General features: G+C 42.6%; 1 protein-coding gene across 1 annotated transcript in view; it reads left to right on the forward strand.

Moving 5' to 3' along the window:
• Positions 1-25,858, forward strand: part of FAM184B (family with sequence similarity 184 member B) — a 152,721-nt gene that overhangs the window by 77,898 nt on the left and 48,965 nt on the right. The window contains exons 2-4 of the mRNA XM_077477729.1: positions 17,727-18,491; positions 24,583-24,718; positions 24,815-24,963. Of these exons, the coding sequence (XP_077333855.1) occupies positions 17,727-18,491; positions 24,583-24,718; positions 24,815-24,963 (1,050 nt within the window). The remainder of the gene's footprint in view (positions 1-17,726; positions 18,492-24,582; positions 24,719-24,814; positions 24,964-25,858) is intronic.

Raw genomic sequence — 25,858 nt, forward strand, 5'->3', positions numbered from 1 at the left:
ACATTTAAAAATATAAATTTTTCATTACTCTGCTTTGTATTTCTGAACTCCCAAAACTCTGACCATGGGTTAGAAAAAGACATTAAATAATAAACACGCCACTGCGTCCAGATCTATTTTATGCAGTGAATAATTGATATTGTGGCGTTTATTGTAGCTGTTATAAAATCCATGCTCATATAACATTTAGATGAAAGAAGAGCGCCTACTACAAGTCCCCCAGCTACTGACCACCTAGAATCCCAACGGAAATGGGAATATGTCATGTTTTTGTGTATATAATTGTTTTAATAAAAACATGTAAATGATTAAAAAACTTTTTTGACTTAAGATAAGATAATCATATTTCAATAATCAAAGCAGCGCTCCAGTCAACATAACGCATTGACATACATATACATAATTACACTGTATATATTCGATAGATAGAGGGTGAGTTTCGTGGATGTTAGTAGATAGCAAGTGCATTCCACACCAAAATCCTCCACACAGTGCTTCCACACGTCCCCCTAAGGGGTTAAACTCACCAGAAAGACGAGTTTAATGGACCTTACTCCAACCTTTAGATTAACGCCTCCGCTCCTGATTCACAGTTCCATCATCCAGTGATAGCAGCAATACATAAAAAGAAACAAGCTCCACATTGAGTAGATCCGTTTGTTTTGTTTTAAGATAAGTATAAAAGCAGTTCTTCTATTGGCCAGTGTAATTAACACTTAGCACTGCCAATAGTTCATTAAAACATGCAATGTCTATAAAACACAGCTGACCTCACAGCAAACCGCACAGTCTGATGTCACATGCAGTCTTACACTAGCCCCGTTACGATCGTATGATCTATCAAATCAATCCGATTGACAGGCATATACCTGAGTCTTTCGTTCGTACGTGGGCTCTTCCTAATCCTCTGCTGTGTTACTTGGGTCCTCAGTGTGTACAACGTCACATCCGGTCGCCGCAAAGCCACTCCCTGACTGGTTTCGTCACTCAGACTTTGTCAAAGGGGCGTGGCTTAGCAGGAAAAAAAATATATATATATAGTTTTAAAGTTAAACCCACACATATACACACAATAAAAAAATAAAAAATTGAAATAAATAAATGTGAAAATAGAAGAGACAATCAATCAAATCTATCCATCGCTGATAAAACAGTTCGGATCCAAATCTATATTTAACCCCCGAGGTGCAAGACTGTCAGTCAAATAAATCCATTGAGTTTCTCTCTTAGAAAGTTCCCTGACCATATTAGAACCCCTCCTTTTAAGTTCAACATGGTCGATTCCCCAAAACTTTAGACCCGATGGGTCCTGATCATGGTGCAGTTTAAAGTGAAGTGACACATTGTGATCCTTGTATCCAATACGGATGTTATGTACATGTTCAGCAATTCTAATTTTTAGCAATCGTTTAGTTCTCTCTATATACATTAGACCACAAGGACAGGTCAATGCATATACCACATGTAAAGTATTGCATGTGATAAAATGCTTGATTGTGAACACTCTCTTATTAGCAGGTGAGACAAATGTATCTATTCCCTTCAGAGGCCTATCTATTTCCCTGCATGGTTTACACTTTCTACACGCATAAAACCCATCCTTATCCCAAAAGGACGGTAGTCGTTCAGCGGGATCTAGAACCGTTTTAACTATAAAATCTCCATAGTTTGGGGCTCTCCGGTAAATAAACTTGGGCTTTGGAGGTATCACATTAGTCAAAGTCCAAACATAGCACATGCCAATGCGTCTTAAAGATATTCTCAACTTCTCTGTACTGTGAATGGAACGAAGCTATGAAGCCCCACGCGTGGTCAGTATTATTTGTACTAGCTGGTGTATTTCTCAAACAGACATCACGAGGGGTTGATCTAACTTCCTCCATCACAGAATCGAGGTGGGAGCTCTCATAACCCTTATCTATAAATCTATTTTTCAGTACAGTCGCCTGTTCATCAAAATCCTCTAAGGTGGAGCAATTCCTCCTTACTCTCATCATCTGCCCTTTAGGAATATTCCTCAACCAAAGAGGATGATGACCACTGTGTATAGGGAGGTAGCTGTTCCTATCCGTGGTTTTAAAGTAGACTCTCGTCTGCAGCTGGTCCCCCACCCGGACAATGGTGACATCTAAAAATTTGACCTGTTCCTTACTCCATACATTGGACAGCTTGATGTTATTTACATTATTATTGAGCTGTTCCAAATAGGCGATTAATGAAGCCTCAGTACCTGCCCATATGAGGATCAGGTCATCAATGTAGCGTTTATAAAACAACAATTCTATCCTCCTATTGTGGAACACCACTTTGTCCTCCCATTCCCCCCATGAAGAGGTTCGCAAGGCTCGCACAAATTTTGTGCCCATAGTCACTCCCCTCCTCTGGGTATAGAAATTGCCCCCTAACCAAAAATAATTGTGACACAAACAAAATTCGAATGCGTTCCTCAGAAACACCTTTTGTGCATGGGGTAAATCATCCCTTTTACTTAATGCCCAATTAAGGGCAAGTAGCGCATCTTCATGTTGGATTATTGTATAAAGACTTGCTACATCAGATGTAACCAAGTACACCTCTTCATAATTACTTAAGGAAACCCCCTGCAATTCTTGAAGCTGATTTTTGGTGTCTTTCAAATAGGCCTTAGTAGACGTTACACTTGCCTGTAAGAAGGTGTCCACGTATTCACCCAACCTAGCCGAGACTGAGCCAATCCCATTCACAATGGGTCTTGGTGGGGGGTTCAGGGGGTCTTTGTGTATTTTTGGGAGGGTATAAATAGTAGGTATCCGACTAAAGCTAGGTATTAGATACCTTTTTTCCTTTACTGTCAACACATATGTCCGATATCCAACATCAATCAATGCTTCCAATTCCATTCTATATTGATTAGTGGGATCGCCCTCCAATCTCTGATAAGTATCCTCATCTGATAATAATTAAACTACCTGATCAATATAATTTTGTTTAGACATAACCACTACCCCTCCTCCTTTATCCGCAGGTCTGATTATAAGTCCCTTTCTGGACTCAAGGTTTTTTATTCCTTGTTTAATGTGCTTGGGGTTTATATTTTTTTGGAGTTTTACTGTTTCTAGATCACACAGGACCAGACTCTTAAAAACCTCCAAATGCTGTGTGGCAGTATTTGGTGGATTAAACAATGATTTAAACCACTGTCCACTGCCACGGACATACCACCACTTTGACCAACTGGATTAGATGTTTTATTCAGAAAATGTTTTTTTATACTAATCTTTCTCATAAACTTATGAACATCAATATATGCATCAAACTTCCTCACCGGTCTTTTCAGACCACATTTGAGGCCTTGATGCAATATATTGATTTCTTTATGAGACAGTGTTTCACCTCTTAGGTTAAAGATCCCACTCATTCTGTTTCCCTCCTTCTTTTTTGGGGTCCGGGTTCCTGCCCTACAGCCCCAAGTACGTCTCCCTTTTGTCCTTGTACTTGATCGGGTGGTCCCTGTCAATAAGGTTGTTCCCTCCATTGGTGGTCTACGTGTCTCGTAGATACAGGGGGATACCACGGTTGATCTCTGTAATTCGGGGTCCCTCGACCCCTCCATTTTCCCCCTCTGCCCCTCCCTAAAAAAGGACGAGGCATGCAATTTCCGTTGTCCACATTATAATCCCATAACGGTTCGTATCTATGGCTCATAGGGACTGCATAGTTATTGTTATGCATGGGGTTTTGTGAGTTTCTTATTTGTCCCCCTCTCCCTCTGCCTCGGGTATTAGGACCCCCTCTAGGTGTTCTAGTGTAAGAGTGTAAGACTGCAGGTGACATCAGACTGTGCGGTTTGCTGTGAGGTCAGCTGTGTTTTATGGGCATTGCATGTTTTAATGAACTATTGGCAGTGCTAAGTGTTGATTACACTGGCCAAGAGAAGAACTGCTTTTATCCTTTTTTTAAATAAAACAAAAAAAACGGATCTACTTGATGTGGAGCTTGTTTCTTTTTATGTATTGCTGCTATCACTGGATGATGGAACTGTGAATCAGGAGTGGAGGCGCTAATCTGAGAGTTGGAGTAAGGTCCATTAAACTCGTCTTTCTGGTGAGTTAAATCCCTTAGGGGGACGTGTGGAAGCACCGTGTGGAGGATTTTGGTGTGGAGTGCACTTGCTATCTACTAACATCTACTAACATCCACAAAACTCACCCTCTATTGCCTTCTCATGGACTTACTCTATTTATCAGCACATGTTGTATAAGCATATTAATGTTGTAGCAGCACTATTTGATATATACAATATGTATATGTAATTATGTATATGTATGTCAATGCGTTATGTTGACTGGAGCGCTGCTTTGATTATTGAAATTTGATTATCTTTTTATAATTCAAAAAAGTTTTTTTAACCACTGGAGATCCGCGCTATAGACGAATGACGGCTACAGTGCGGACCTGCTTTGCCGGGACTACATCTATTGACGTCGTCCCCTGCACGAGCGGCCTGCTCTGTGATCAGCGAGTATATGAGACTCGCCTGATCACGGATCGGAGCAAGGGGTCGACCCCACCCCTTACCACGTGATCAGCTGTCAGCCAATGACAGCTGATCATGTGACACAACAGAGCCGGTAATCGGCTATTTTTCCTCCTCGCACTGACAGCGCAAGGAGAGAAAAAAAAGCCGATCACCGGCGACCGTGAGAGGGACTTCAGTCCCGATTACGGCCAGCTCATCAGTGCCCACCTGCCCCCTGCCAGTGCCACCTAAATATTAAAAATGTGCCACCCATCAGTGCCCACAGTGCCACCAATCAGTGCCCATAGTGCCACCTATCAGTGCCCACAGTGCCACCTATCAGTGCCCACAATCTGCCTCAACAACAGTGCTGTACCTCAGTGCCACATATCCGTGCCCATCAGTGTCATCTACCAGAGCCACCTATCAGTGCTACCTATCAGTGCCCATCAGTCCCATCTATCAGTGGTACCTATCAGTGCCCCTTAGTGCCACCCATCTATGCCACCCATCAGTGCCACCTATCAGTGCTATCTTATCTGTGCCCATCTTTGCCCATCAGTGCTGCCTTATCTGTGCCCATCAGTACTGCCTTATCTGTGCCTATCGGTGCCACCTTATCTGTGCCTATTAGTGCCGCCTTAAGTGCCGCCTTAACTGTGCCTATCAGTGCCCACCAGTGCAGCCTATCAGTGCCCACCAGTGCAGCCTATCAGTGCCCACCAGTGCCGCCTCATCAGCGCATTTCAGTGAAGGAGAAAAATGACCTGTTTGCAAAATTTTATAACAAACTATTAAACATGATTTTTTTTTTTTGCATCTTTTTTTGTTTGTTTAGCAAAAAATAAAACTCCCAGCTGTAATTAAATACCACCAAAAGAAAGCTCTATTTGTGGGAAAAAAATGATAAAAATGTCATTTGGGTAAAGTGTTGTATGACCGCACAATTGTCATTCAAAGTGCATCAGCGCTGAAAGCTGAAAATTGGTCTGGGCAGGAGGGGGGTTTAAGTGCCCAGTAAGCAAGTGGTTAATCATTTACATGTTTTTATTAAGACATTGTCTTTGAAGTAGCTGCTGTTTTAGGTGCAAACCAATAATTAATATATGTTGAGTGTGATCCTTGAATCTGTAGCGCTGAGGTGGAAGGAATTGAGTAGCGCATTTTTATTGTCCTTCCCCTGTTTTGAGATTAGTGTAGAATTGTTTGTAAAAATGACAGATATTTTTTTTGTTTAGATAAATGTGAAATTTTGCATTTAATTATTTACCACTTAAAGATGCCAGAGCATTCATTGCAACAAAAATATTACCATAAGATATATTAAAGCAATGACAGAGTTAACCCAATATGAACATGAGAACAAACAACTGTTAAATGCAATTTGAACCTATCGCTAACTATTCTTAAAAAGTTCCCTGCCTCCTTCTCCTACCTATCCTGTCTACCATGTGTAAAAAAAAAAGGGTAGACAGTATAGGTAGTCCAGTCACATAAGTAGTCCGGTAGGAGAGGTAGTCTGGTCACCTGTTCCTGCAGCATTAGCTCCCCTATGTCAGCGAGTAGCAGCTGCAGGGGAAATAAGTGAGCCCTAACAATGGCTGGGCTATAGGAGCCAATGGGTGATCTCACGGCTTGGGAATTTCCAGCCGTTGTTGAGTGCTCCACAACACACTAAGCCAAAGCTGCATGATCACGTGAGACCGGACCGGACTAAAAATGGTAAGTATACAGATCTTTTTTACACATAGTAGGCAGTATAGGTGGGAGGAGGGAACATAAATGGCTGGGCTATAGGAGCCAATGGGTGATCTCACGGCTTGGGAATTTCCAGCCGTTGTTGAGTGCTCCACGACACACTAAGCCAAAGCTGCATGATCACGTGAGACCGGACCGGACTAAAAATGGTAAGTATACAGATCTTTTTTACATATAGTAGGCAGTATAGGTGGGAGGAGGGAACATAAATGTTCGGCTTTTATTCCACTTTAAGTCAGGGTCTAAGACACTCTCATTCCCTCTTATCACCTCTGAAAGGTCCTTGCTAAATGCACTGGACAGATGAGATCTGGCAAATGGCAATTAAATAAACACAGTAAAGAATAAGTCTTACAAAGAACACCAGGGGGTGCATTAAACAGTATTGCCTGTCTGCTGTTTAAGTCCCTATCTAAACCACTGGCCAGTAGAGGATCTGGTATTCAGTCTGCCAGTGGTGTGGTCAAACGTGAGAGCCTTTATAATCTAAGTTTACTTCTTAAAAGCATCCTAGCCAAACTTGCCAAGTTGTATGCAGCACCCTTGCCTTAAACAGGGGCTGCTGGTAAATGTAGCTGTGCTGGTTGGTAACTAACCTGGCTGATTTATAGACTTTATGATTATTTTGGTTTTCTCCTAAGCCTAGTTTAACTGTAGCTCCTCACTTATGTCAATAGGTGGTACTGTTGCCTTTGGCATTCATATGATGATCTGCAGTGAGTTATGAATACTGTATGTATATCTCTTTCAGCTGATCCACAGTTTCATGGCCACTGAACATGCTGGGAAAGAGTATACATTTTAAGTTTGGAGGAAGTCAGGTGATCGGAGTCCTGCCACGCAGACTTCAGTCCGGTGTGGATGTTTGAGGAACAGCTGTGTTGACTGAGGCCTGAAGTCTGAGGCCTGGTCATTTGCTCAAGGCTTTGCCAGAGAGATCCTGTTTGCTGCCTGGGGGCATGGGAGAGGATCTGCCAGAGAGAGAGTCCTTTATTGCCTGGAGGCATGAGGAGAAGGATGGAGTTCTGAGATGAAGTACCGGAGGTTACTCTTCATGAGCCAGGGACTGTGAAGAGGCTTGGAAAGCATCATGGGGAACTCATTCAAGGAAACCCTGCATGGTGTTGTGAGATTTTGTCACTGTAGGTGACAGCTGATACTGTGTAGATACAGAGTATGGATGTTACTCATTCACTTTCCTAACACAGCTGAGTGGACTGCGAGCTCCAAGCATGGCACTCGCAGTTCACCTATTTTGCAGCCTTAGAGCCTTACTTACCAGCTCCGCTCGGGCGTGCGTTCCACGGAGCTACTGATATCACTTTCGGTTTCCCTGGCACAGGGAAACCGGATGTAAGGTCTTAACTCAAAGAACAAATTAGGACGTTGTTTGGTGGATGGAATGCACCACAAAACAGGTAAAAATCCTGCAAATGAAGCGCCTTGTCTGCAATCTCATGATTGCATTGCCGTGGTGCATCCCATAGTGCCCGAACACAGTGCACTTAAAGGAAATTTTTTTCTATTTTATTTTTTAAAGGGCCTTTTAAAAAATAATCTTTTTAAGCCCGTACAACCCCTATAGATGGGCAGCCATTGATTGGTATTATTATGTATGTGTGCATATCTCATACCTGAGGGGCTGTTAGTTAAGCTGACAATCACTGTATAGTAGTTGGTGCTATTACAGTGATAGCTGCAATCTTTTGGGTCCTGTGCCAAGCAGCTTCCCCTGTGCACACTGACGACAGGGGGTTGTTCCATTGGCACTGCCGCAATTTACAAAACACTTTATAAGTATGCCATATATACCATACCTGGAGTTCTGCTTTAAAAGAATCCAATATGATATACATACTGTTACTGAGCTAATAGCTGGAGAGTTCCACGTGGTTTAACAGACTATGAATAAAACAAGAGGAGACGAGACGTCTCTAATGGAATAAACATGTGTTCCAACTTAGTGCCTAGAATGTACACAGTAATCTCAGTGATTACAAATGGAGATATTAAACATAATACTACTGTGCATGCATATTTTGACTTGTGTTTTTTTAAGACTTTGAAATGATCACAACCTACTTCTTTAACCAAGATGTAGCTAGAGTTCACCAGACTACCCTAATATTCAAAATGTTGTTCTTGATGATAATCTTGTGTTCTGGGAACCCTAGTTTTTGAGTCAGAGAATGTACACTCCAGATATACAACATTGCTATGTTATGAGACCTTGGTGCTTAGTATTACCTAAAATACACCAAAAACGCTGAAGGCGACGTAAAGTGACCCTTTAAAGTAGGGGTCTCCAGACTTTCTAAACAAGGGCCAGTTTATTATTCTTCAGACATTAGCAGGTGTAGTAAATGCCCCAGAATCCCAAGGGAGTAAACAATGCCTTTGACTTGGTGTTCAATGGAAGTATAAAGAAAAGACATAGCAGCTCTAGTCAGTAGGACTGGGAATATTGTCCTGTCCTGTGGTTGGTATTGAAGGAATAGTGCTCCATCATTGGTGTCATTAGGAGGAATAGCGCTCCATCGTTGGTGTCATTGGGAGGAATAGTGCCCTGAGGGCCAGCAAAGGGCTGAATTCTGCCCACGGGCTGCAGTTTGCAGACAACTGCTTTAAAGCGAAATTATAAATCATTAAGGCTAGCAAAAGAAATGTGTGAAAACCTAATGGGATGCCCAAAATCTTGCAGAACTCTGTATACAATTAGTGGTGGACTAGGACTAAGGAGGTATTACCATTTGGTTATAATTTATCTCCTACATTATTCAATGGAGTAATTGCAATTACTTTCCAATGTTTATACAACATGTGAAGATGCCCCCTCTTGCTTTTCTCCTGTCTGAACATTACTCCTTCCTGAAAGTTTCAATAAAAAGAAACAATTGAGTTAAAAAAAAAAAGCAACATGTGAGCCCCTGATGCATAGTGAAGTGTGCATTTCCGGGAAAATAGGAGATGCTTTGAAAAATAAAGAAAGGTGTTTTTTAGGCACCTGTAGAGGTCTGTTCTTCATTTTGTTGGTTAATGACAGGTTTACTTTAAAAGGGAAGATCAAAATAGAAAGGCCTAAAAACAGAGTATGACAATTTGTCTGTAAAACTGTATCAGACAACTCAGAAAGCTTGCAAGCCACTCTAGGGCAGGGATTAAAGCTGTCCAATCATTATACAAATGTATTGTAGCGATGACACTGGACAAAGTGTCTGTCATGTACAAATTTATTTTTTGCCTCAGAACAGTAAAGGGGTTCTGAGGGTTAATTGTGTAGGTTTAACTTTGACATCCGTTTGGCTGGGCTGTGTTAGAGTTCTGCCTGGTCATGTGTACAGTTAGGTGCACATGACAGGCTCAGAACCAGATCTGGTTGGACGTTTTGGGTATCAGCTTCCCCGGAGTTAATCAGTGGGTGCGCCGGGCCCCGCTGAGGAGTCTGGGGAAGGGTACTTAAGATGTTGAAGTCAGGTGTTCTCGTTCGTTCGTGAAGCCCTAGCGGTCTGCTCCTGATTCTGGACCGGGGTAGCCCCATGAGGGGTCCTGGTCACAGGAGCATTTCTCGCTCCGCAACATGCTTCGGTTGGCTAACCTAAAATAGATCCGCCTTGTCCGAGGCGCAGTAACTGAGGGAGGATTCAAGGCGTCCGGGTGTGCTCTCGGCTTGGAGGGGCACTGCAGCTTGTGTAAGCGATCGGGGGAGGACTCTTTGGAGGAGGGCCGACAAGCTGGCATCCTGAGAAGTGCCTGGTTGCTGAGTTGTGAAGGACACTGACGAATTCATGCTTTTTCCAGTACTGCCAAGGAGACAGAGAACGTTCCAGGTACTGAGGAAAAAGGTTCCTATTCACTTCTGTTACCAGTTACTCAAGGTCAAAGATTTCACAGGTTCTGGATCAAAGTGTTGACTGCCATAATCTCTGGCTAGAGATTTGTTCAGCCTTGAAGCGCCCAGCTGCGAGTGGCTACTCTCTGGGTGGTATTAGAGACTTTCTGATATTAGCAGTTTAAGGTGCCTGAGTTTCTTCACCCTTGCCCTCTGTTCCTATACGAGACTGTGTTGTTGGATGTTACCCCTGCAAATAAAAACCTTTTCTAAAGGACTTTTATGGTGTCAGCGTCCAAAGTTGTTGGGTACTAACTCTGGGAACCCCTAGACGTGGAAGAACCAGCCAAGCGGAGGTAACCGGTAAGCCAAAAAGTTAAGGCCGCCCTGCCAAGGGTTATGGCCGCTACAGTATTATTCAATGTCCTTTAGATTTACCTTTAACTATGTAGTGCAAGGGTCTACCTGATTGCATACAAATTGAAAGAATTTAGGTTTGACCTCATATTATATGGTTTTGGTAAAAATCCATTTAAGGATTCCGGAAAGGTTTCTTCTTCACAGTAAGAGCTGTGAAAATGTGGAATAGACTCCCTCCAGAGATGGTTCTGGCCAGCTCAGTAGATTGCTTTAAAAAAAGGCCTGGATTATTTTCTAAATGTACATAATATAACTGAGTACTAACATGTGTAGGTAAAGTTGATCCAGGGAAGATATGATTGCCTTTTTCGTCCCCTGCTGTAACAAATTGGAGCATGCTTTGCTGGGGTTTTTCGCCTTCCTCTGGATCAGCTGTGGGTGAAGGATTGTGTATATGGGATTGTATTTTTTTTTTGGTTGAACTAGATGGACTTGTGTCTTTCTTCAACCTGACTTAGGGCTCTTTTGCACGACCGATCCGTTCAGGTCTGCCTGTCAGTTTTTTAGGCGGACCTGAACGGATGCTTCATAGACCTCTATGGAGCGTCGGATGTCAGCGGTGACATGTCCTCTGACATCCGACCCGCTCCGATCCGAAAAAGTGTGACGGATTAAAAGCCTACTTTTCCATCCGTCATCGGATCGGGTGATGATGGACTCTATGGTCCGTCGTCACCCAATCTCCCATGGGGAGAGCGGCGCTCTGACAGGTCTGTCCCTGCAAAGTGTGCAGAGACAACTGTCAACTTCCTGCTTAGCTGGGCGGAGCGCCCCCGCGGAGAAAGCGGATATCCACGGGGCGGATCATCACGGATCCGCCCCATATGAAAAAGGCCTAACTATATTATATTACAAGTGCCACACTCATTAGGTCCTATGTCAATGGCATCAGTTTGATACGCGTTTGAGATCATTCAACATCCATTAGCAGGTGCATCTGTCCTGCAGTTGACCCCTTTCTGACATGCTTAAAGCAAGTTTCACATTCCCATAGATCTGTGTGGGTTTGCAAAACCCATTTCATGCAAATAAAAGCCAGTCTACAAAAGCCCTTACAGAGTTTTTTTTTTCTTGTGAAACCAGGATAAGAGAAACAGTCCCATAAATGGATAGTAGTGATGAAAGTGATGTGAAGATAGGACACAGAGTGCAGTTCTCTCACTTTAGTTGATAACCCGAAGTGCTCCACCACTCTCTAATGAAAAAATGTTTCCTATGAACAATCAAAACACAGATGCTCCTTGTGTTCGGAGGTGTCTGAGTGGAAAGCTAAACATCCGATCCCATATTGCGCACCCCCCATCCCCTCCTTTCCACTTAGACCCCTTCCCCGATCACTAGGAGCATCCACGTTCTGATTGTTCATAAGGAGCATGGCTTTTGAGGGAGGTCACAGTCATTACTGTCAATCCATTCTGGGTCCAATCTGGTCCCAAAGTCCCCTCATTGCCAAAAGTATGGGGAAGTGATTTATAAAAGGGACCACTGAATGGGAAGCTTTTGGATTTCGATTGAACATCAGTGTACCTGAAGGCACACCAGAGCAAGGTATTTAATACAAGCGCGTTTTACTAATCATTTAGATGTGAGGCAAATTCATCCAGGGAGTGAAATTCACATTGGGGCGAGTTGGAGGACTTTGTGTGATCATTAAAGTCCTTTCTTCAGATCACTTTCACCACTACTATTCATTTATGGGACTGTTTGGCACTTGTCAAGTTATAGGGAACATTTAAGAATCTAGTGCCTTCTGGAATTTATGCACTTTATGGATTTCTTTTGTTAATGTTATTATTTGATTAAGAAGAAAATTGTATAAGGTATGGCCAGCCTACAATGAAAGAAGTGACCGAAAGATACCCTTAAAGCTTTGTATCAGGGCTACATATATATGTGCCAAAGACACAGGCAACAATGGAAACCTCAATGGTGGTGTAAGCCAAATTACTCAATAAACGAAGAATTGTGACTTGTTGCTGTTTCAACGCACTCTGCATATAACCATTACACTTATGCCAACAATGCAATTTCTTATTATTAATCCACTACATGACAAACATTAGATAAGATTATTGTGTTAATTGTAGACAAAGACACTTAGGGACTGATTTACTAAAACCAGAGAGTGCAAAATCTGGTGCAGCTCTGTATGGTAGCCAATCAGCTTCCATCTTCAGCTTGTTCAATTAAGCTTTGACAAAAAAACATGGAAGCTGATTGATTTCTTTGCACAGCTGCACCAGATTTTTCACTCTCCAGTTTTAGAAAACCAACCACTTATTTTCATAATTTACAATAGCATCTAAGCTGAAATATGTAACACCCATAAACATAGACTGTGCTCAAAATAAATATCCATTGGCAGACATATTAAAATAAGACAATGTAATTAGAGATGTATGATGCAAAATCAACGCGGCAGAACTGGAGCTGACACTAAACTGGATTCAAAGTTCACATAGTACACCATGTATACAATGACTCAAGCCTACAAGAGTTTTGTTTTGTATTAGGTGGATTATTTGTCCCACCTATTAACATAAATATGACAACGTATTACTGGAATATATACTGATCAGCCGTAACATTAGGACCACTTTCAGGTAGTGAAGATCATTGATTATCTCGTTACAATGGCACCTAAAAGTGGGTGAGATATATTAGACAGCAAGTGAACATATTGTCCCTGAAAGAGAAAATTGGCAATCGCAAGGATTTGAGCAACTCTGAAAAGAGCCAAACTGTAATGGCTAGACAACTGGGTCAGAGCATCTGTAAAACTGCAGTTTTTGAAGTATGTTCTTGGTCTGCAGTGGTCAGGACCTACCAAAAGAGGTCCAAGAAAGGAAAACTGGTGAACTGGCAACAGGGTCATGGACGGTCAAGGTTTATTGATGTACAGTATCTCATAAAAGTGAGTACACCCCTCACATTTTTGTAAATATTTTATTATATCTTTTCATGTGACAACACTGAAGAAATTACACTTTGCTACAATGTAAACTACTTAGAGGGTTCTTTACTGTAAGAGCGGCAAAGATTTGGAAATCCCTTCCACATGTGGTGGTCTCAGCGAGGGGCATTGATAGTTTCAAGAAACTATTAGATAAGCACCTGAACGATCGCAACATACAGGGATATACAATGTAATTTTGACATATAATGACACACATAGGTTGGACTTGATGGACTTGTGTCTTTTTTCAACCTCACCTACTATGTAACTATGTAACTATGTAAAGTAGTGTAATGTGAAGTGTACAGATTGTATAACAGTGTAAATTTGCTGTCCCCTCAAAATAACACACAGCCATTACTGTCTAAACTGCTGGCAACAAAAGTGAGTACACCCCTAAGTGAAAATGTCCAAGTTGGGCCCAAAGTGTCAATATTTTGTGTGGCCGCCATTATTTTACAGCACTGCCTTAACCCTCCTGGGCATGGAGTTCACCAGAGCTTCACAAGTTGCCACTGGAGCTGGTGGATCTTAGAGACCTTGCACTCCTCCACCTTCCATTTGAGGATGCCCCACAGTGGCTCAATAAGGTTTAGGTCTGCAGACATGCTTGGCCAGTCCATCGTCTTTACCCTCAGGTTCTTTAGCAATGCAGTGGTTATATTGGAGGTGTGTTTGGGGTCATTATCATGTTGGAATACTGCCCTGCGGCCCAGTCTCCAAGGGGAGGGGATCATACTCTGCTTCAGTATGCAACAGTACATGTTGGCATTCATGGTTCCCTCAATGAACTGTAGCTCCCCAGTGCCAGCAGCACTCATGCAACCCCATACTATGACACTTCCACCACCATGCTTGGCAGTAGGCAAGACACTTGTCTTTGTACTCCACACCTGGTTACCGCCACACACGCTTGACACCATCTGAACTAAACACATTTATCTTGGTCTCATTAGACCATAGGACATGGTTCCAGTAATCCATGTCCTTACTAGTCTGCTTGCCTTCAGCAAACTTTCTTGTGTATCATTTTTAGAAAAGGCTTCCTTCTGGGGTGACAGCCATGCAGACCAATTTGATGCAGTGTGCGGGGTATGGTCTAAGCACTGACAGGCTGACCCCCCACCCCTTCAACCTCTGCAGCAATGCTGGCAGCACTCATACGTCTATTTCCCAAAGACAACCTCTGGATATGATGCTGAGCACGTGCACTCAACTTCTTTGGTCGACCATGGCGAGGCCTGTTCTGCATGGATCCAGTCCTGTAAAACCATTGTAAGCTCTTGGCCACAGTGCTGCAGCTCAGTTTCAGGGTCTTGGCAATCTTTCAACAATTCTTTTTTTCAGATCCTCAGAGGGTTCTTTGCCATGTTGAACTTCCAGTGACCAGTATAAGAGAGTGAGAGCAATAACACCAAATGTAACACACCTGCTCCCCATTCACACCTGAGACCTTGTAACACTAGCGAGTCACATGACACAGGGGAGGGAAAATGGCTAATTGAGCCCAATTTTGGGTGTACTCACTTTTGTTGCCAACGGTTTAGACATTAATTGCTGTTAATGGCTGTGTATTGAGTAATTTTGAGGGGACAACAAATTTACACTGTTATACAAGCTGTACACTCACTACATTGTAGCAAAGTGTAATTTCTTCAGTGTTGTCACAGGAAAAGATATAATAAAATATTTACCAAAATGTGAAGGCTGACTTGTGTAGTCCGAAAAAAGTACTTTTGAAAGTTAACACTTCAGCTAAAGCTGTTTTTTTATTTTATTTTATCTTTAAATGGTAATTAATTTTTATCTTATATTTGTATGGAGCTCTGCTTTAACCTGATAAAGCTATGCTTAAATACACAATGAGGCTAGCAACAAAATGAAAATGTGTGCATTATATTGTTAAAAATAAAGACAAAATAAAAAGATTATAACTTAAGTCCCTTTTTCTTTTTTTTTTTTGGATAGAGTAGAAAGGGATTATAACAACTGTCAGGTTTTTGATAGGAAGATTCACTCTTTCCATTTGTCTTGTTTACCATCACAATTGAAAGTAAAAGGCAATCCAAAATTTTGGGCTGTCTCAGAACAGGAGTAGAAGAGAAATCTTACAATGGCGCAATGGAGTTTTCTGGTGACCCTGGTGACAGCCAGGGATTGCCTCACTTTGGAGGGATTTCCTTTCACTTCCTGCTTGGGCTAGAGGACAAGATGTGAAATGAAATCTCCTCAATGGGACAAAGATGGCAAAAACAAACCTGACAGTTGTCATATTCTTCCCTCAAGCCTTGTACACACGATCAGATTTTTGGACAACCGTTTGTCCTTTTTTGTTGCATGCTAGTCTCTTCAAAAGTGAAGAGGTTACTCGCCATATGAAAATTCTTGTACGACAGAATTCAACTTCAGAAGTGAAGTAATGTTTTTAATTGTTTTGTATGTATTCTTTTGTTTCTGAGCATGCATAGTCTTGTTCTTACGATTTGTTTTGGACAAAAACCATACTAATTACATGAAAATTGTATGTTGAGTTCACGTACGACATAAATTTTCTAGTCTGCACATGCAGTTTTTGTTGGACGAAAAACTGGAATCGGCTGTTGCAAGCACCATACTAACGATCCGAGAATCGTCAAATCGCTCGTCAGATGAAATTTTACTTCTGATTTTCGTATCGTGTGTACTTTACTCTATTAGGTTTGTCACCTCATCCCTTTAAACCAGAACACATATGAATTACACAGATTCTGAGGCTAATTTAATACAGATAAGGCACCGAGTGTGTTTAAGTTCCACCGTAATCAGCCACAGAACATGTGTATTAATATGTGTTTGGGTTTAAAGGGATGAGATGCCAATCCTATACTCTATCCAAAAGGAAAACCAGAACATTTTGCCTTTAGTTCTACTTTAAATTTGCAAATACATGTGCTCTTTTAATTAGTTACAAGGACAGCAGCAATAAAAATAAATGTCTGGGGCTGGCAATTGTAGTGTGCCTGTGCCAAGATCTACAAAAAGTCCTGGTTTGAGCACCAGCTGATTGGCATCTGGTCCATTGATATCTATTGGGAAGTTTCCATGCTGTGCAGATCATTGTGTCCTAGAAGTGGCTCTAATTATCACTGTCAGCTGGTGGGTTGGTGGAAGAGCAACATAGAGGTGTTCCTTAAAGTGGAAGTAAACTCCCCTATCGTTTTCATCCACGGAAGCTGCCATCTTTGCCTCTGTTTAATCTTCAGCTGCCACGGTGCTGCAAATGTGATCCGTTATGACACCAGCCATTGGGTGGTTTGACAGTTTGGTTGAGAGCACAGCCAATGTGCAGTTAGCATACCCAGCATGCCATTTTTTGAAACTGTTTAAATCGATGGGTTTACTTCCACTTTATGTGATACTTAACAAACACTATTTAATTTGCATTGTCTCTTTTATCATTTTTGTATGTGAATGATGGCACTGTAATTATTTTAATAAAAAGAAATCTAAGTACCTTTTTCCTAAACAAAATACAGCTGCCACATTACCCAACTCTTTCCCAGTCTGTCTGAAGGGAAACATAAGCAGGAGAAGCGTTTAGTCCTCTGCTGTTGGTCACGTGTTAAAAAAAAACCAGACTTTGGAATACAGAGTAAAAAAAAAAAATATCAATAAACTGTTTTAAATTTGGCATAAAAATATATATTTGAAATCAAATTTTAATTTCTTTGTGGAAATAACATGGTATGGGTGGGTTTCTGCCAATCACAGGCTATGTCACGCCCCTCCAAACTGTGTTTTAGAATTAGAGGGAAGTAAAGCCTCCATCAATCTACATATAATATCACGTCCCCATAGTGTTTAGCTGGTTAGTGGGCGTGGAGGAGTAGGGAGGGAGTGCGTTGTCATTTACCACTGTGTATACACCACATTTCTCTATAGTCACATGGGCTGCTCAGATGTGATAGGGAGGAAATGCTCAGCCTAGAAACTCACTGAAAACTGAGCATGTGTAGAGTTGCTACCACAGCTGCAAAATCCCTAGCTGCAGTGGGGACATGGACAAGACGGGGAGATAGAGAGCAGAAGACTCAACCAGGTTTTTTGCAAAAAAGTAATGAATAGTGAATCTCATAGTGACCGAGTATAAACAGCATGTAATACATCATTTTATTGATAGTTTTTTTATGATGTGGGTTTAGTGACACTTAAAAGCTTTTTACTATTGTATTACCATGTAATACTATTCAAATTAACAATAATACACACTCTTTTGTCTTTTAAAGGTTATTTATGCTTTGAATCTCAAAGTTGATGAATATGAAGCGAACATTGTAACTCTTAAGGAAAGTCACCATAATGAAATAGAACAAATATCCAATGAAACAAAAGAAAAGGTTCTCAAATATGAGAGCATGGCGGGGGAGGAAAAGAACTTGCGGCTACAGATCCAGAACCTGGAGGAGGCCTTGGAGAAGAACAACATGGTGAAGGAACAGACTCTAGCTGACCTTGCAATGTTTAAGAAGCAGACAGAGGAGAGGGAGCTAAAGACCCAGTGTGAGCAGGCAGAAAGGATCGCAGCTCTATCCAGGGAAATGCTGTCTATGAAAACTGATTTTGAAACCCGTCTTCAGCAAATGACCGAGGAGGCTGATTCTCTAAGAAGGGAACAGACACTAGGTGAGCAAGAAAAATCCATAGAAAAACTTAATGAAAAGCTTAACAAGGAGATCCATGCTCTGAACAAGGAGGTAGAGAGTCTCAAGAGCCAGAACCACAAGCTGACAGAGGAGTACACAATGAAGACGAACAAACTTCACAGCAATTATATTAAAGAAAAGGAAAACTTAAGAAAGGCTTTGCAACAGTCTGTTACAGAAATGATAAAACAGCTGCAGCAGAAAGAGCAAGATCAAAGGAAGACTAGTCAGGCCAAAGAGGTAGCAAGTCAGCTGGAAGTCAAACAGCTAAAAGGGGACATTAAAGCAAAGGAGCTTGAAATTCTTGAAGCCAAAGACATTTCTCACAGGATGCAGGAAAGGACTCAGGTGAGCATTTAACTGAATTCTTCTTCTCCGAAAAATTTATTATAATTTAGGGCATTGTAACAATTTACTTTTTGTGCTCATTTTTATTTAATTGTACATGTCTTTGTGAAGCCATTTTTTCTTCAGATTTTAATGTTGTCAATGGTGGTGCCAACAAGCAAACTTTAACCATTTTCTACTGGCTAATGCCACTTAAACACGACCGGACTTTTCGATGGACTAGGTCCTGCGTGGGTTTCCTCCAGGTACTGCGGTTTCCTCCCACAATCCAAAGACATGGTGGTAGGTTAATTGGCTTCTGTCCAAAACTGGCCCTAGTATATGAATGGGAACCTTGGATTGTGGGCTTCTTGAGGGTAGGGACCAATGTGAGTGAGAAATGTACAGGGATAGGGACAATTGTAGACACTCAGGTTGAACTGGATGGACTGGTGTCTTTATTCAACCTTAGTAACTATGTAACTATGTAGGGCAAGGCACACACCAGACAGGTCAGGGATAAAGTTGTGGAGAAGTTTAAAGCAGGGTTAGGTTATAAACAAATATCCCAACTTTGAACATCTCACAGGGCACTGCTCAATCCATCATCCAAAAATGGAAAGAGTATGGCACAACTACAAACTTATCAAGACATGGCTGTCCACCTAAACTGACAGGCTGGGGAAGGAGAGCATTAATCAGAGATGCAGCCAAGAGGCCCATGGTAACTCTGGAGGAGCTGCAGAGATCCACAGCTCAGGTGGCAGAATCTGTCCACAGGACAACTACTAGTCGTGTACTCTACAAATCTGGCCTTTATGGAAGAGTGGCAAGAAGAAAGCCATTGTTGAAAGAAAGCCATAAGAAGTCCCATTTGCAGTTTGCGAGAAGCCATTTGGGGGACACAGCAAACATGTGGAAGAAGGTGCTCTGGTCAGATGAGACCAACATTTAACTTGTTGGCTTAAAAGCAAAATACTATGTGTAACAGAAAACTACACTGCACATCACCCTGAACAATATGGTGGTGGCAGTATCATGTTGTGGGGATGCTTTTCTTCAGCAGGGACAGGGAAGATGGTCAGAGTTGATGGAAAGATGAATGGAGCCAAATGCAGGGAAATCTTATGCCGCGTACACACGATCAAACAAGCGGGTGGAAAAGTCCGGCAAACTCAAGTCCGCCGGACAATCCCCCCGTGTGTAGCCTCCGGCATACTTTTTTGACCCGAAAGTACGGCGGATTTAGAATGTAGTTTTACACTCCAATCTTCCCGCCGGACTCGCATTTCGGCGGACAATCCGGCCGTGCGTATGCCAGTCCGCCGTACTTTTGAAATGAACGGACTTTTCCCGCCCGGAGAAAAGTCTGCTCATTTCGAGCGGGTCTCCATGTAGGCGGGGCCCGCGAAGGAGACGTCGCTGGCCCCGCCGCCTGGTATGGACTTAAAGGGGAACCCCAACGCCGAAAAAAATCGGTGTGGGGGTCCCCCCAAAGTCCACAACAGACCCTTTTCCGAGCACGCTACCCGGCCAGCCAGGAAAGGAGGGGCGAGCGCCCCCCCCCCTCCTGAGCCATACCAGGCCGCGTGCCCTCAACATGGGGGGTGCCTTGGGGAAGGGGGGGCACGTGGCCCCCCCACCCCAAAGCACCTTGTCCCCATGTTGATGAGGACAAGGGCCTCTTCCCGACAACCCTGGCCATTGGTTGTCGGGGTCTGCGAGCGGGGGGCTTATCGGAATCCGGGAGCCCCCTTTAATAAGGGGGCCCCTGGATACCGGCCCCCCACCCTATGTGAATGAGTATGGGGTACAATGTACCCCTACCCATTCACCTGTAAAATAAAGTGCAAAAAAAAACACAACACACAAGATAAAATAATTTATTGCACAGCTCCGGTGGTCTTCCGTCTTCGGTGGTCTTCTCGCCGGACTCCTCCGCTATCTTCTTGTAGCTCTTTTACTAGCGGAGGAGCCCGGCATTCTTCTTCGTCGCCGCGGCCTCTTCTACCGACTTCGGGGGTCCTCTCCCCCTCTTCAGTTCTTCTGCCGGGCCACCGCGCCTTCTTATAGCTCTTTTACAGGCGGTGGCCCGGTCTTCTGTCGCCGCCGCCGCCTTCCGTACTTCTTCTTCTTCTTCTTCTCCTGGAGATGTTGACTCGACGTTCTCTCCGGCCACAATGCCAGGGACGCGCTGCGCTGCCACTTATATAGGGACAAGGGGCGGTGTCACATGGGTTGGTGTCACATGGTGACCCCGCCCCCTTACGATGTCACAGTCCCGGAGGATGCTGGGACTGGCGCCATGTGACATCAACCCATGTGACCAACCCATGTGACATCAACCCATGTGACACTGCCCCTTGTCCCTATATAAGTGGCAGCGCGTCCCTGGCATTGCGGCCGGAGAGAACGTCGAGTCAACATCTTCAGGAGAAGAAGAAGAAGAAGAAGAACGGAAGGCGGCGGCGACAGAAGACCGGGCCACCGCCTGTAAAAGAGCTATAAGAAGGCGCGGTGGCCCGGCAGAAGAACCGAAGAGGGGGACAAGACCTCCGAAGTCGGAAGAAGAGGCCGCGGCGACGGAGAAGAATGCCGGGCTCCTCCGCTAGTAAAAGAGCTACAAGAAGATAGCGGAGGAGTCCGGCGAGAAGACCCCCGAAGACGGAAGACCCCCGGAGCTGTGCAATAAATTATTTTATCTTGTGTGTTGTGTTTTTTTTTGTACTTTAATTTACAGGTGAATGGGTAGGGGTACATTGTACCCCATACTCATTCACATAGGGTGGGGGGCCGGTATCCGGGGGCCCCCTTATTAAAGGGGGCTCCCGGATTCCGATAAGCCCCCCGCCCGCAGACCCAGACAACCAGCGGCCAGGGTTGTCGGGAAGAGGCCCTTGTCCTCATCAACATGGGGACAAGGTGCTTTGGGGTGGGGGGGGCCGCGTGCCCCCCCCCAACCCAAGGCACCCCCCATGTTGAGGGCACGCGGCCTGGTACGGCTCAGGAGGGGGGGCGTTCGCTCGCCCCTCCTTTCCTGGCTGGCCGGGTAGCGTGCTCGGACAAGGGTCTGTTGTGGACTTTGGGGGGACCCCCACACCATTTTTTTTCGGCGTTGGGGTTCCCCTTTAAGTTCATACCAGGCGGCGGGGCCAGCGACGTATCCTTCGCGGGCCCCGCCTACCTGGAGACGCGCTCGAAATGAGCGGACTTTCCTCCGCGTGTGTGGGCGAGTCCGTTCATTTCAAAAGCAGGGCGGATAGTACGGCGGACTTAGTACGCCGTATTAGTCCGCTGAAAAAGTGCCGTGTGTGGGCAAGTAGCCCGTTCGGAAAGTTCGACGGACAGTCTGGCGGTAAGTCCGCCAGACTAAGTACGTCGGACAGACGGCTACGTGTGTACGCGGCTTTAGAAGACAACCTGTTAGAGTCTGCAAAAGACTTGAGACTGGGGTGGAGGTTCACCTTCCAGCAAGATAATGTCCCTAAACATACAGCCAGAGCTACAATGCAATGGTGCTGGTAGAGACATCCCCAAAAAGACTTGCAGCTGTAATTACAGCGAAAGGTGGTTCTACAAAGTATTGACTTAGGGGGGCTGAAGACAAATGCACGCCGGCACACATTTCACAAATTTATTTGTAAAAAATTTTGAAAACCATTTCGAATTTTCCTTTCACTTCACAATTATTTGTTGGTCTATCACAAAAAATCTCAATAAAATACATTTACGATTTTGACAAAATGTGGAAAATTTCAAGGGGTATGAATTCTTTTTCAAGGCACTGTTTATGTGCTGATTCTTTCACAGGTGATGTTCCCGAGGTGTAGCTCAAGAAACATAGAACCATATCTCCTTTATCTTGTTGTCCTGTACATTAAACGGAGTATAAAGTAGACAACATGCTTCTTCCGGCAGCACATTCTAGCATTCATTTTTACTAAAATAAAAGTAGGATAGGCCATTGCTTAACTCCTTTGTGCTGTCCTCACACAAATATGCAGCCTCTCGGCGCCTGGTCCTTGGCGTAGAGAGGCTGCATATTTGAAGCAAATTGTGGTCAATACAGCTGTGCCGAAAGCGCACGTTCTGCACGCTCCTGGCACAGTTACCAGCGCCTAACCAAAAGCTCCTGATCGCTGCTTGCAATCAGCACTTTTCATATAAAATGACCACATGATAGCCAATCATGGCAGTCACATGATCTTAAGCCCCACCCCTCCTCTCAGCAGCCTAAACCTCTTAAAGGACCAGGAATCGCCAGCGTAAAGAGGTTAAACCAAAGGGGTTCATTGTTTAGATATGCCCAGTGAGAGCATTATGTTTAAATGCAGTCTTCAATGTGATATTTATCAGGCAAACTTGAATTAACCTGATACTAGCCTTCCCTCTTTATGGTTTAATTGTTATACATGCTTAAAGCAACATTGTGGCCTCCACTACCACCAGAAAGGACCTTTCTCCGACATCCTAATGCCTAGTACACATGATTAGAATATTGCAGGAATGATCATCCATTTTTTTTTTTTTTGTGCATGCTAGTTTCCTAATGAAAACTAATAGGTTACTAAAGGTACAACATTTTCGTAAAACAGAATACAACTTAGGAAGTGATGTAATCTATGGTATTGTAATGCATTCTTTAGTTTCCGAGCATGCGTGGTCTTGGTCACATGCTTTTTTTTGTACAAATACTATATTAATTACACGAAAATTGTGTGTTCTGTTATCATACGAGAAAAATGTTCATGCTTGTCTCTTCGAATATTTTCACGTGAACTGTCGTGATCAGCTCTTAAAAGCTGTGTACTAATGATCAGATTATCGGGCAATCGCTCCGAAAGCGGTATTTTACATCTGATTTTCTGTGTACTAGGCATAACAGAGCCACCTTTATATAACATATATAAACTTTCTTCAAGTCCAAGTAACCCTTTATTTAAATAAGCCGGTACACCAAAAACTTTTCCTTGTTGCATGATATTTTTAAAGCAGAATTATACTGTATATGAGCACCACAAACTAAAAATGTGATTTATTCATTTTTAATAATCAAAGCTAACTCACCCATCCATTCATATCTGCAATGTTTTTATTAGCTGAGAAATTGCTTTGAAAATCAGACACCCCGTTCCCCCCCCAGCATTTGAAGCTGTGGCCATTTTGAGTAAGGGCAGATGATTTATGTAGCATTTACTTCATGTAGCATGTACTTTCTGTAATCCATCTGTCCTTAGCTCATGCAGGTAGGAGGATGTATTTTGCTGAGAAAGTCTCACCTCCATATTGAAAAAAATAATGCCATGAAGACTCCTGTGAAGTATGACATGATTCCGGCCTAGCCAGAAACCAGGAAGAAACTGATGAAATGTAAAAAAAAAGTTTAATACAAGTAATTCTAATATATCTTCCTATCTATTTAATTAGGCTTGGGTATGAGGATTTAAAATAGTTAAAGCGCAACTCCACTTTTATTATTATAAAACATTCCCCTCTGGGTGAGCTATGTACAGTACATTACAAGGATTTTAACAACGTTTATTGCAGATTCCTACATTTTGTTATTCTGAAGACATCCCTGTTTGTTCCTCTGTGACCCTGTGCCAAGTGAGTCTAATGGGTGTGGTTTCATAATTATCAACCAGCTGTTGCAGAGTCGAGGCTCAAATGAGGAAATCCCTTTAGATGACATTTTTGTTGCAGGGGATGCTAAAAATCTAACTTGTATCTTAGTGTAGACCTCTGGGAAAATCAGTGAGCCAATCACACAAGCAGAAAATTATGTTTCTGGGGGATGTTCTGTACACATTCTGTGTACAGAACACCTCCAGGTAGCCATATTGCATTGCATACACATTAGATTACAGCGGCTGTAGATTGAAAAGCAAAGGTAATTTTTAATAACATTCAATTACAATATGACTTGTGTTGCAATTATATATGGTATATTATTATTTGCAATTTTTCCCCATGAAAACGGAGTTGCCCTTTAATGTTGATTGAAAGAGTTTAGTTGTGCTTTAACAGACACAGCCATAGAATCAAAAATATTACAATGCACTAACTGGTTTGTTGATTCAACAATACAGGAATCGTTGTGCTTTTTTTCCAGGAACTGGAAATAGAGCTAAGTCAGAGGGACCAAGAGCTGATGGAATGCAGAAACCTACAGTCCCAGGTGGAAGAGGAGCTTGCAGTGGCGAAACAGAGACTATTACAACAAGAAAACGAGATCCAGAGCCAGATAGGTAGTCATTGTAAATCCTCTACTGAGCGGCAATTTGCATGCGCTCGTTGTTGTGTACTGCAAGGTAAAGCAATAATACCATTCTGTGTTTTGACAGAACAGATGAAGACTGTGTCAAGCGCACACAAAGCTGCTCTGGGCGATCTAGCTGAATTAAAAAGTCAATTAGATCAACTTCAGCAGAAGCCATCTCGTAAGACAAGTGCAAGTAAGAGAGACAGTGGGGAAGCTGTCAGTTCAAAGCAGGTATTATAGTAGCAAACAATGCAAAAAAAAAAACAAAAAAAAAAACGCTTTACATGGAAATCCCACAATGCACTGAAGATTTTTATTACTTTTTATTATCAGCCTACACCGAGTACGCTTATCAGTTAATAGAAATACAATACAGTTACAAGTTTCTTGTATCATGTTCAGGTTATGATTATATCAAACAGCTTAGAGATGCTGTTGCAAACCTGGTTTCTATACTGCAATGAGATAAAGATGCCCCAGCCGGGCAGTTTAAGATGATTTTTTCTTCATCTGCAAATAATTGTAATTTTCTTTGTGCCAAACCACATTTAATTTATTGTTATTAAATGTAAAAAATAATTTGAAAAACATGATACCTTTTTAGGAGTGTGAATGTTTAAATGTTCTACTAAAACCTTACACTGCTCAATATTAAATACTTTCCATCCACCGGGAATCACAAATTTGATTGCAAGTAATCACCAGAAAATAAGCAATCTACCACCCATGAGTTTGGCCAACCTCCAGGATACTGTAAATTGCGAAGCTGAACCTTTGTAATAAATTACCTGGCTCAATGCAATTTACTGAAAGATCAAATCAGAAAAGGGGAAAAACGACAGAAATGTTTTAGAAGGGATCCGATTTCTTTGACAGTTTTGATGGGGCAATTAAAACAACATGTGGCCAATTGAAACCACAGTTTTATGTTTTTCAATCGTTTTGTAATTTAAACAAAAATTGGAATGTAAAAAAATGGAACGGAAAGTTTTAGGACCTTATCAAATGTAGTAAAGCAGTTTTCTTTAGGAAAGCTAGCTTATTGAATATAATGGTTTTCTATATCAAACAATACTTTCATAAAATACACATGACTGTTCTGCATAACATTGAAAGCATGCTTCCA

This window comes from Lithobates pipiens, unplaced genomic scaffold, assembly GCF_037356315.1.
Source record: "Lithobates pipiens isolate NorthernLeopardFrog02 unplaced genomic scaffold, aLitPip1_a1.2 Scaffold_13, whole genome shotgun sequence".
Taxonomy (NCBI): domain Eukaryota; kingdom Metazoa; phylum Chordata; class Amphibia; order Anura; family Ranidae; genus Lithobates; species Lithobates pipiens.